General features: G+C 53.7%; 1 protein-coding gene across 13 annotated transcripts in view; it reads left to right on the top strand.

Moving 5' to 3' along the window:
- The window catches only part of LOC147042029 (inactive ribosomal protein S6 kinase delta-1-like), a 21,133-nt gene extending 8,286 nt beyond the window's left edge, over positions 1–12,847 (top strand). For 3 of the 13 annotated variants that reach the window (XM_085937467.1, XM_085937472.1, XM_085937465.1), the window contains 11 exons: positions 12–96; positions 377–430; positions 493–906; positions 996–1,120; positions 1,219–1,317; positions 2,918–2,965; positions 3,569–3,701; positions 4,032–5,468; positions 6,071–6,160; positions 9,185–9,267; positions 10,270–10,891. In XM_085937467.1, coding sequence (XP_085793593.1) covers positions 12–96; positions 377–430; positions 493–906; positions 996–1,120; positions 1,219–1,317; positions 2,918–2,965; positions 3,569–3,701; positions 4,032–5,468; positions 6,071–6,160; positions 9,185–9,267; positions 10,270–10,509 — 2,808 coding nt within the window. In that variant the 3' untranslated portion in view covers positions 10,510–10,891. The other 10 variants (XR_015068872.1, XR_015068875.1, XR_015068876.1 and 7 more) reach the window with 9 other exon arrangements.

Genomic DNA, 12,847 nt, shown 5'->3' with positions numbered 1-12,847 from the left:
GTGTCGTCCAGGGCGGCGAGGTCCACGACGGCTCGGAGCTCATCGGACCGTCCGAGCCTTTCTCCCAATTTCTGGCCGCGGACTGCAGCTCGGATGGTAGGTGCTCATATTTTCACTTGTTTTCAATCTGATTCCACACTGATGCTATTGATTAAAAAAAAAAAAAAAAGGCTTCTTGAATGTTGATCAGCCACAAAAGGATGCCAAAGCACTACTTTTCTATCTGCAAGGGCTTTGCTGATCTGATATTCTAGCCGTCACGATGGAAGTTAGAAGCGATCCTTGGACTCTTCCAAGTCACAATGTTAAACAATCAAAGAGTGGGCGTGGGCATTTTCCTCACAATCCTTACAATCCATTTGGATTTCTTCTTCAGTTCAACAAGACCGCAGCTGTGCAGAAGATTTCACAATCACGTCAGAGTATGGCGGTAAAGCTTGAATTCTTTGTCTTAATAATTGGATTAGAGCTGCAATTCACATTCAAGCATAGGTACGTTCCTTCTATCCACACATTTTCCAGGCAGCGACTTGAACTCCCTGGCCGTGGACACGGAGTCTCTGGCTGAGCTCGACGATGGCGTGGCCTTGGGCCGCACTTCCCCGAAGCAGCCGCACGGGGGCGCCGCCAGCAGCAGCAGCAGCAGCAGTAGCAGCAGTCCACACTTGCCCTCCCTGCACCGTCTCCGCCGCCCCCCGTCGCCCGCTTCCCTGGCCTCGAAGCTGGAGGTCCCTCGGCCCGGCCGCGCGTCAGTGTTCTCCAAGAAGGAGAAGCTGAAGGCTGACTACCTGGACAAAGCCAGCCAACTGATCTGCGTGGCTGCGCAGAAAGAGAAGGATCAGGACTACCGGGCGGCGTTCTCCTTCTACCGCAGCGGAGTGGACCTGCTGCTGCAAGGTGTTCAAGGTGAGAGTGGGGGATCAGGCAGGATTGACCATTCCTTGACCTCCTCTTCCCCAAAATGTGGTTGGAAATGAATGAACATCACAACGCAGGTGAGCCCAGCCCCACGCGGCGAGAGGCAGTCAAGAAAAAGACGGCCGAGTACCTGATGCGAGCAGAGCAAATATCCAGTCGGCATCTTTGCGCCAACATGGGCCAGGCGCCTTCGCGGACGCTGGTGAGCCACCGCTCGCTGGCTCGCTGGCTCGCTGACTTCCTTTTCACTCATTCATTAGGTGTGCATCGATCTCCGTGGAATGACTGTTTTGGTTGTAGGTGATGGGGGCGCAGTGCTGCGCGTCCACCAGCAGAGGGAGCCAGCACAGTCTTTCCGATGATCTCGCCGCTTACCGGGTGGTGGGCGTCATCGATAAGGTAAGGTCGCTGAAAGGTCGTAAAAACGGGCCGTCTGTCTTTCGGGGTTAGGGACCGAGCCGTCGAGGGAAATTTTTCTGATAACGCAAGTCCACCCTTAAAAATGCTGACACTTATTGTATAGAAGGAGCACGAGACAGGAAAAAATGGCAGTGGATTTGCGGGGCTCAAGGTGAAACGCAAATGCTTGCGTCTGTCTTCGCCAGCCACTTTGTTCACGCAAGTGCAGAACATTTGTTGACTCGTGTCCTGATGAATATGGACAGCGTGTCCCCGTGTGGCCTCTCCTCCTTCAGCAATAAAACAGAAGATTGACTTGATAATATTGTAGAGAGTATTGTAGTGTGTGTGCGTGCGTGCGTGCGTGCGTAGCCGCGCGTTTAGCGGCACTTATGACTAGCACCAAGGTCAGTTTGGGTTGCCGGTTCTGTCAGCCAGCTGCCGGCGAAGCAACCTCCCCACTCAGCCATGAAATGACTTGGCAAGCGGCTCGGCGAGCGCCGCGCGACACCGAATCAATGATGCTCATCCTCAACACGTGCGCGTAAAACCCTTAAGGAGAATGTTGACACGAGAGCGGCGCGCCGCCGCCGCCGCGCCCGACTTGGCCGCGCCCGACTTGGCCGCTCCATCACTTTCAAAGCAGCTTGGCAGTCGGAGTCGTGGCAAAACGCTGAGCGGCCCGCCCTCCTCGTCTCATCCTTCCACCTTTCACTTTTAATGGGGACAGAAGAGACAGATGGAGAAAGCTCCTCGCCCTGCCGCCGTCCCCCCATCCTCCCTGATGTTTGTGTCTTAATTATATTAGCGCCCTGGCTAGCGACACCGCTCTGTTTACTCACATCTCCATTCATATCCATTTAGCCCGCACCTGTTTGGTCCCGGCCAGGGTCACGCGGAAAGAGCGCACGCGCGCACACACACGCACGCACAGAACTCACTCACCGGGTCGCCCACATATGCTCGGGCTCTCCCCCGAGAGGCTGATGATGGAGCGCGAGAGCGATGATGATGTGAGGACAGAAAAGAGGCGCAAATGAAGATATCAGGCAGAGCGGCAGGGAAGGAAGGAAATTGGAACATTGGTGGCGCGTGTGAAAGGAAGGTCAGCATATAAGGACGGCCGGCGACATCTGCTCGTTAATTGAAACCGTTGACACATGCGGAAAAAAATGATTGAATCATAAACCCTCCTTATATCATAATAAAAACAAGAAACTCGTTGGCAAGTACGGACGCTTACTTTGATTGACGTATGGCACGGCAGCGTTGGAAAAAGACTGAAATGAAATGCCACTGAACGTGATCTTGGACAACCGGCGCAATGTCAACGAATGAAATGAGAAATGTTACGTGTCTATGCTCAATAATTGGCCGCAAACTCATTTGTTTGCACCCATCTGCTCGGCTAATCGGCTAATAATTTGAGCCCTAATGTGCTTAAATCAGTGTTCGGCGGCTGTGACATTGGCCCCACGGGTTAATCCCCCTCTCCCGTCTCGTTTATTTTGCGCTCCGGCGGAAGTCATTGAACCCTTTTGTCATCGCCGTTTGTAAGCTGCCCATTAACGAGCCTCTCCCTTTCCTTCTCCCGTGGCAGGTTCTTTTGGTCATGGACAAGAGAACAGGAGAGATGTTCGTCATGAAAGTAAGTCTGGCGTAGTTTTTCTGATGATGGTGTGTGTGTGTGAAGTGTGCCAGATGCCCCGCCCCGCCCCGCCGCTGTCGGTGACCGCTGTAATTGATTCTAATGGGCCTGTCCCTGTCAGCTCCTCTGCGCTCAGGTGTGAGACGCGTGCCAGATGTCAACGTGCGGTGTGGCCACACATCGCTACACACACACACACACTCGCATATATGGGGACATATCTGCGGACACTTGCTGCCAATGTGAACTGGATTTGTGCGACTCTCTGAAAGTCACACACGCTTGTATAGCTTGATGGATCCGCTGACTTTGAGTCGGGGCATCCCTGGCATTAGTAGATAATGGTACCTTTGCCACGCCGCCATCCACGCCGGAGTCAGAAGCAAAAGAATGGCAAGAATTAAATAGCTCGCTTATCACGATGAATCCTTTGAGGCGCCTTCTGGTGTGCGTTTGACCAGCAGGGGGCATTGTCATAGCGTAGGGCAGTAGGATTAGCCGTTTTCCCCAAACCGTAACAAACGTTTGCCTTTTGCGGAAGCGCGTCAAGTCGAGAAGGTGACAGTGCCAAACGTCTCCCAATTCTTTTTTGGCCTCCGTCAGGGTTTGAGGAAGAGCAGCGACTGCGGCCGGGCCAAGAAGAGCATCACGCCTCGCTCGGTGCCGCACATGGTGCAGCTCAAGAAACTCATCGACTCGGAGGACACCGTCTTCCTGTTGCTGGGCCACGCCGAGGGTAAGACGCCGCCGCCGCCGCCTCGGCGCTAGACGCCGGTCTTGCCGCGTGACCTTGTCCCGGGCAGATGTTTGATGGAGATGGCTGTGCGTGTCACAGGTCATTATTGCGGTAGCAGGTGGTGGCACGCTTCATTAGCTACGCCAACACCCGGGCATCTCTCTCGCCTTTTGGGCGGTGCTCAAGGATTCCAACTTGGACTTATTTTCTGTGTGCGCTTGCACTTTGGGTTCAGTTTTGCCAAATGTATTCATTCATTCCCAAAAAATCCAGAAGCCAGCTTTGATTTCGACCATGCCTAAGTCTCCGTGATTGCGTGTACCTCTGCAGGCGGAAAGCTGTGGTCCCACATCGGGAAGTACCTGCACACTTGCAACCCGGACGACAGCTTCGACATTCCTTTTATCCAGAAGAGCCATACGGCCGCCGTACACTCGCCGCAGTCGACCGCGCCGCGCCCGGCTGAGGATTCTTCTTTGCCGCCCGCCTCGTGCGCTTCCGATTCTGCGGCGCACGCAAACAAGCGAGTCCGTGAGCCATCTGGCTCTCCTCGTAAAAGCGGCCTCTTTGCCAGGCTTCGCCAAAAAGCGGCAGCCCACCCAGACTCCGGCGCGACGTCCGAGGAGGAGTGCACCAATAGCTACCTAACGCTTTGCAACGAGTACGAGCAGGAGAAAGTGGAGCCGGATGCTCTGGAGGTGGACGCCGCCGCGAGCGAGCGGGAAGTGTCGTTTGGCGTGGCCAGCGGGACGGCCAGCGCCTCCTCGCGCAGCCGCTCGCCGCTCGGCAACGACAGCCCGCCGTCGTCCCTCGGCTGTCGGGAGCCGGGCGACCCCGTAGGCCCACCGTCGCCGTCTCTGGAAGGTTCCAAAGGCACGCCCATGGAGTTTTTCCGCATCGACAGCAAAGACAGCGCGAGCGAGGTGACCTGCCAAGACTGCGGGGAGCGCCAGGCCCCGCAGCAGGCCCCGCAGCAGGCCCCGCAGCAGGCCCAGCAGCAGGCCCAGCAGCAGGCCCAGCAGCAGGCCCCCTCCTCCCACAAAGAGCCCCCCGTGGCGGAGAACCTTCAAGAGCTGGCTCTGGAGGTCAAGAGCCACACTGCTCAGCTACGGGGCTTAGATTGTAGCGATAAAGACTCCAACGAGTCAGTGCCGGTCATTTCTTTTGAAGAGGCGGCCGCGGAGGACGAGGCTCATCCGCCGGACCTCTTGGTCAATCTCCCCGTCGTGAGCGAGCCCGCCGACTCTCGACGAGAGCCATCGGAGACTTCGGCGCCGCGTCCGGGCCCGGAGGCGGCCGCCTCCCCTCAAAGGTCAAGCAAGCCGGATGTTTTACAACTCCCCGAGGAAGAGGAAGGGCAGCGGGCAAAACCTGACCCCGGTGTCGTCGCGTCTTCGTCCGTCTTGACCTCCCTCTGGGATGACTACAGCTTGACTTTTGGACAAAAGCAGCCAGACAAAATAAATAACGACTCATTGCCGGACGCGGGCCTCGGCGACAAAGCGATACAGGGCCGTGAGAAATCACCACACGGTCGCCGCGCGCAGCCGTCGGCGGTTCCGCCCGACCAAGTGGAGTTCCACCAAGAAGTATCGCGGCTGTTTGCCGAGCTGGACGAGTTGTCGCTGGCCGCGTCGCAGGCTCGAATTCCGGAGGCCTACGTCCGTCGCTGGGCCGCGGAGCTGCTAACGGCGCTGGACAGTCTGCACCGCGAGGGCATCATCTGCCGGGACCTCAATCCCAACAACATCCTCCTCGATCGCCAAGGTGAGAGAGATAGAGGCTATTAAACTCAAATGGACAACTTTATCAACCGAGTGAAAAAAGACTTCAATGTGTGTGTGTGTGTAAAGATTGCTGCTTGGGACTTTACATCCATTTTCTGTCTGTATTTCTGTCTATATTGGAGCACCCTCCCTCTCTCATCTGATCACTGGTCCACCAAAAGAAAAAGCAGAGCCCGTTTTAGTCTCTGGCCTGCACATTCCTCCCCATTTTCTTCTTTCTCTCGTCGTGCCACAATCATCTCTCTCCACCTCGTTATCTGCAAGCGTCTAATTAGCTGAGTGGCTGTTTTAGTCTCCCCCGTGGTAATTATTGTTCTAAAGGGCCCATCAACCGAGTAGCGCGCCGCATCATTCTGGCTAGCCCCGGCTAATGGCCACGGCTACCTAATGACACCATTAGTTCTAATGATGGCGTTAACGGCTAGCCGCTAAACAGGAGTAATCGCCCGGGCAGCGCGCTTGAAACGGATTGGCAAAGGAGCGGGCGCAAGGAAGTGCCCGTCGGGAGGCCGACGGTCGGAAAAGTCGGCGTGACGCTTGACTGGACAAGTGCTGAAAACCAAAGTCTTCTTTTTCTTTCAGGTCATGTGCAGCTGACTTACTTCTGCAGCTGGACTGATGTGGAGGAGTCGTGCGACAAAGAGGCCAGCGCAAACATGTACTGCGCCCCAGGTGAGACCTCCTCTCACTTATTTGTTGTCGTGAGGGTTCTCACAGAGTTTCGGTTGTCAAATGTTGTCGCAATGCTGTCGCGGTCCTCTAAAGGGCGCTGCTGCGCAACAATGAGTCCAGCCGCGGCGCCCGCTCGGCCCTCGCCGGTTGCCTCACGGCACGCTGCTCAAAATCTGGCCAAAGCAAAGCGGTTGCCACCAAATGAGTAATTCTGCTCTGCGCTTTGGTATTTTCACACACTCGGACGGAATTGACATTTGTTGCCGAAAACAACACACACTATCAAATTGGTACTCTTGACTTTTCCTTCAAGGTGAGGTAGGTGAACTGTAATCTGTCCTCCTTTTTTTTCCATTACGTGTCGAAATGACATGTCCTTTTCATTGCCTTTCCAGTTCAAGTTTTCTCCTAAAACATGACACGTACAAACAATCATCACTATTTTTGGGGGGGAGTAGATGACCTCAAGGCTTGGCGGGCTTTTTTTTTTGCTTTTGTGATTATCTTTCACATCAGGTTAAAAACTCTATTTTGAATTAAAATGAAGCACATATTGTCAACTGAATTCATATTTCCATATATAATCTATTCAAACTGTATGCGCCGAACCCAAATCGTAAAAAATAGCCTTATTTCTGTAAATAAAATGTTCCGTGTTGAACATGTCCTTCGTCTGTAAAGCGGCCAACCCAATAAATAGCCACGCTGCACACAACATCTTGGGCGACGAGGCAGAGAATTGATCAAATAAACTAAAGACAATAATCCGAATAATCCCGCGCCTTAATACATTAAAAAAACATCAGGGCTATTGCGGCTCGGCTTTGCGCGTTACTTCCTTTGTTTATCATATCTTCTTACAGCCAAAGACATTTCATTAAAAACATGTTCAGGATCATCCCAAAAATCCCCATTGTTAGTTTGAATAGCACTGATGGATGGTATTCAGCGCGTTGTAATCGTGGCCGTCAATAGGGGGCGTGTGCTGCCTGCTCGCTTTCTGCCCGTCTGCCTTTATTGCTTTTTTTTTTTTTTTCTCTCTTCACACTTTTGTCCAAAATACAAATCTGAATTGAACACGTGTATTGATTTCATGTATATGCTTGTCATTCCAAACAGCAAACTCTGTGCGTGTGTGTGTGTGTGTGTGTGTGTGTGTGTGTGTGTGTGTGTGTGTGTGTGTGTGTGTGCGCGCTTTCTCTCGCCCTTGTTCTGTATTGCTGTTTATCCAGACAGGGTCAGCTCTATGGCTTCATTCCTGATGACAGATTTATGAGTGTTTGCCAGAGAGCTAGCAGGGGGTCTGCTCTCTCTATGGTTTGTGTGTGTGTGAAAGAAGGAGAGAAACAGGTTTTGAAAGCTCACACACACACACACACACACACACGAGCAGGGAGTGGACTTGGAAAAATCCAGTGGCAGTGTATTAATCTGTTTATTTTGCACTTGTGCTTATTGACTTTCTCACCATTTGGTCACCGCTCATAAATATCAGATGGCAAATGTTTTGGTTGATTACAATTAGTCAAAGAAAACAAGCAGTTGAATGTTTGTCAAACAGAAGCCAATCGAATCCCCTTTTATTTTTCTATGGAGAGGGAAGGACAGCTCAGGGAAACCTTTGATGGAATATTTCATTTGTAGTTCCGGCAGCAGGTCAAGCTGATAAGTGTGTACACGGACAACCATCCTTAAAAAGTAGGCATCATTTTTTACAATTGTGTGTGCGTGCGTGCGTGCGTGCGTGCGTGACATCATCCCACCTGATGCCTCAGCGCAGTTTTCATCTTCTTTCCTCCAGTGTTTGGGACGGGAGAGGAGAGCGCCAGTTCCTTACGGCCCACAGGAGAGTCAGTCCATGTGATTTGAGATAGCCAGCCGGCGCAGTGTGCGCTGTATTGTTCTTAAATATTTGGCACGCAGTCGCTCTGCGGAAGGGTTGCTCTGCGATGACCTGTGGCCTCTGGAGGCGCTTAGCCCCCCCCCCCCAGCCTCTGTCTCCCTTTCTCCGTGCCTCGCTCTGACAGAGCGGTAAGTGTAGCCAGCTTCACTGTACTCTCCCTGCGGCTCCTTCGACATTAATCCATTGTGATGACATCGACCTTGCTCTCAGACGTGTGTGTGTGTGTGTGTGTGTGTGTGTGTGTTGACCAGCGCCCCTCCAGCTAAGGGCTACGCAGGTATCACTAGTCCGTTCAATGACGATCTTCTCTCCTTGGTTGTCAAAACAGTAGTCCTGGGGAGCCCTGAAGACTGGTTGCTCAGTTAGCTGTAAGTGTGCGCGCGCAACAGTATCATAGCCCTGTCTAACCTTGGCTGCAAGAGAGCCACACGGCCCCTCTAGGAGAGCAGGGGTCTTTGTCTCTCGTGTTCCCCCAGCTGAGAAGCCTGATCTCTGGGCGCCCCCTGGGTGAGCAGGGGAGGCGTAGCAAAGCAAAGTTGAGGAGCCATCTGCTTCCAAGCGCAGCTACTGTACTAGTATGCACCCAGGCGCACTTTTTGACTTTGGCAAAAGAGCTCTCGCTCTTTTCTGCAGTGTGCATTGCTTTTGAGGTTTGGAGGCACCTTTATTTCTTGCGTAGTAGGAAGCATCCCTGAGATACGGGCGGAATGACTCTCGGATGGCCGTAGATGACGACGCCTCAAACGCCACAAAGAGAACAATTTCCATTTCTTAATGTGAGCATGTTTGCTGTCGGGAGGTCGGGTCATGCAGATGGCGTGAAGTTGCCGCGCAGACGCTTGCCTCCATTTAACTGCTTTTTTATGATGCAAATTGCGCTTTTACGACACACACACACTCGGCATGACACGCGCGCGCCCACGCACGCTCATTTTGAAGCAAGCGTGTCAGTTGGCCCAATGACGGAGCCATTCAAGATGTCGGCCTGGGACAATGTGGAGTGTTTTGAAACTCAAGTAGCCGCCGCCGCACATTGAGTCCATCTAATTCTTTCTTCTAAAAGAAGAAAAATCTTTATTTTGCTCCGTTTGATGGACCCCAAATGTGTGTCTCTTTTTCAGAGGTGGGCGGCACCGGCGAGGAGACGGCGGCGTGCGATTGGTGGAGTTTGGGCGCCATCCTTTTTGAGCTGCTGACGAGCACGGTGAGTCCGAAACGGGCCGAGCGGGCTTTTTTGTTTTGCATTTTGTCCTCCCCTTCCTTTGGCTGCTGGGCTATTATGGGATGTCTGCGTGTTGATTGGTATTTTGACGGAAGCTGCCAGATCATGTGTGCGAGCGAGCGAGCGCGGCGCGTCTTGGCCGCCGCCTCTCGCTGCGGTTCTCCGGGAGCGCCGGGGGTGTCGGCGTGACTTCCTCGCCCAGCTTGAGCTCCATCTGCCGGGCCGCGGGGTCGGCCCTCGGCGGGCCCTTTGCTGGCTGCCGCGGCCTTGAAGGTGAAGACCGGGGCAGCTCTCTCAAGTCGCCGTCGCTTGGCCGGTCTGTCCAAAGGGGGAGGGGCCGAGGCCGTGCGGCACCAGGGTCCGTCTTTTGAAGTTTTGCTTAGCGTTTGCCCAAGCTCCCATTTGTGTCAAACGATTAAGTGAGGAAACTGGTTGGTTGCGTGCTCTTCATAACCTTGTTTGGGCTTAATGCGAGCAGACTCGCCTCCTGGCGCTGTCTTCTTCTACTATGACGTTACCTTGACTTTTATTTCTTTTTCGACACCGGTTCGAAAATGCAATGCGCGGCCGCCTCATCAAAGGATGAATCATTTTGTTTTGTCTTTTGTTCACCTTTCCTGGGAAGTGTCAAATGACACCAACCATTTGTTTGGGCCTGGAAAGGTTTCATCGGAGTTTCTTTATTATTCGGATTGGTGGAACAGAAGCGACGGTCGAACAGTGCACGTGCAAAAGGGGGCCTTCAATTGTTTATTAAATTGAAATCAAGTGTAACTGTTTGCCAGTGGGCATATTTCCTTATCAGCAGCCATCAAGGGTGCCCATCAGCGTCCCGAACACGAGTCGGGGGTGTCGAACAATATGCGAGCGCGCTTACCTGGGGAAAAAACAACAAGTCAGCGGCACAGATGTCTCCTTTGATGATTACGTCTGGCAAAGATACACACAGACACGAGCGCAAATAGCGCCTCTTGATCCTTGCAGGATAAGATCTTGCCTCAGGCACTCTTGACTGCAGCCAGGAACCCAGCCAGAAGTCCTGCAGCAGGTATCGGGAGGGAGCCAGCCAGCCAGCCAGCCAGGCAACAGATCCAGCTGGGGGGCACACAAAGCAAAGCATCACGGCACACACACACACACACACACACACACACACGTGCACAGTCGTTTTGTGCGTGTGTTTTTGATATGTTCCGTTGGAAGATGCGCCGGTGCTCGTGGTGATTACTGGCCATTATTGTCAATTATTTCAACAATAAGGCTTTAGTGTGTGCACTTAGGGGTCTTGAGCTGCCTTTCACTCGCTCACTTTTTCGTTGTATTTTTGGCCGAGTGCACTCGTTTGCTTTTCAAAATCCCGCCTGGTTAACCATTCCAGTGAACTTTTTCCAAAATTGTCATGATGAAAAACAGTTTTGTTTTCCATTCTGTGACACACACACACACGCGCGCGGACGGGCAGTTCCAAGAAGAGCAGAACGGCCGTCATCATTGTTGTTTCAGGTGCCGCGTCGTCCTCCCTTAGCTCCCGCGCTCGGCGGGCGTCCCGTTTGTCCCGATTTTTTTTTCCCCTTTTCTTTCTGTTTACGCTGATGGTTATCTCTCCTCGCAGTCGCTGCTGCAGTGCCATCCGGCGGGAATCGGACGCCACACGGCGCTCACCATCCCAGAGTCTGTGTCGGAGGAAGCCAGATCGCTGCTGGAACAGGTGCCGGCTTGCGGGAAACGCTGTCTGCATGTTAGCAAAGCCCGCTAAGTGGCATCGTCGTCGTCGTCGCCGTCGTTGTTGAAGGCTGCCTCTCGTGTGTGTGCGTGTGCCAGTTGCTGCAGTACAACCCAAGCGAGCGGCTGGGCGCCGGAGTGGCCGGCGTGGACGACATCAAAGCGCACCCCTTCTTCGCCAAAGCGGACTGGAGCAAGTAGACTCAGCTGGCCGACCCCATTTGCGTGGCGCCATTCTTACACTGCAGGTAGACACAAGAGAAAGGAGACAAATCCCAGCCCAAAGCGGACGGAAGCCCGCCCTTCTCTTTTTCACATCCCTATCGGGGCCTTTACTATGCAAGTTAAGGAGCGGAAGCGGGCCGAGTTCAAAGTTCTGCCTCACCATCCAAAAAGTCGACAGTTTTGTCCTTTGACGTCACAAGGTGCAAGATAAGCCACCCATTTTGTGTACATTGGCAAGTTTGACTTTGAAACGACTTTGTGGTGATGTCGTTGAAAGCCAGAGCTGTCGCAGGCAGCGACAGTGTTGTCTTTCTTTCTGTACCCTAACCCTACGCACACTCCACAGCCACGCAAACAACAATAAACGCACCTGACAGACAGACAGACAGACATGCTGCGATGTTGCTTCCTCACACACACGCACGCACGCACGCGGTCGGTCGACTGTCTCCCTAACAAGGAAGAAGATTTCTCTCCTCCCTCCCTCCCTCCCTCGCCGCTGCAAAAGGTGGCGGCGATAATAACGGAGAGAGCCGTCCCACTGAGCCCCCTTAACAGAGCGTCTGAACCCTGCGGCAGGCGCCGTGACATATTCACGCACAGGTCAGGGAAGTTGCCGCCTCGCCTTCCCCGGCGCCCACCTCATTGGCGGCGGGGTCAAGAGTCTGCGGCGATTAGCGCTCATCGCAAGGCCCCGTCTCTCGTTAGCGCGCGCGGCGGGGGCCAGAGGTTCCCCGCCGCGTCGAGCGGAAGCCTGTCAATCTTTGCGTCTCGAGCGGCCTCCGCCGAGCGCTCCTGCGCTGGCGTGCCTTTGATGCCGGCGCCCTTACAGGTCGCCGCCGCGTTAGCTCACGAGACGCATCCAAAGTTGAGCCTTCACTCAGGTCACGTGGGCTTTTTGTCTTTCCGAGCGTCACGGGTGCCGAGTCCGTCGCTTGCTCACCGAAAGAGTCCAGTGTTGTAAATATTCATGGATAGAAAATAACATGAAGTCCATATGTGTCATGAAATGTAATGAAGATATAAAAACAAACAAACAAACAAAGAAAAAAAAGCCTTCCGTGTTTGGCTCCTGTTGGTGACTTTTTGCGTGCTGCCTTGTTTGCAAGTGATCCAAGGTGCACACGCACACGCGCGTCTTTGCCGCAGGGAAGGAAGGCTCGCAGGAGAGGACGCGCCAAGGACTCCCGTGATGCAACGCTTCTCGTGGTGAGCCCTCGGAGCCCGGCTCCCCGCAGGCCCAGTTGACCCCTCACATATTCCTCCAACTTCCTGGACCGCTCTCCTATCGCTCCCCTCTTGCCACCACGGCACCACTGCCACTGTTGTCTTTTCCCACCCGGGTGTCTTTGCTCTACTCACTCACGCACGCACGCACGCACTTTTCCACACAAGCAGCGGCCAAATGGCCTGCCCTCTGTTTCATATTGCTTGTGGTCAAGTTTTGTTTTTGTCTTTGACGCTTTGACTTTAGCTCACAAAGCCCAGGAGGTCTCCTACAGCCTAGGGAGTGACACACACACACACCCGCGCACACACGCACACTTGCACCAAGCTGAAGAGTTCCGCTCGGAGGACCTCGGGCATCTTCTCCAGCTTCTGTCAGAGCCATGAT

This window comes from Syngnathus leptorhynchus, chromosome 18 (assembly GCF_054491065.1).
Source record: "Syngnathus leptorhynchus isolate UIUO chromosome 18, UIUO_Slep, whole genome shotgun sequence".
Lineage (NCBI taxonomy): Eukaryota > Metazoa > Chordata > Actinopteri > Syngnathiformes > Syngnathidae > Syngnathus > Syngnathus leptorhynchus.
Note: the sequence above shows the minus strand (reverse complement) of the source record. Positions and strands in the feature narration are given on the sequence as shown.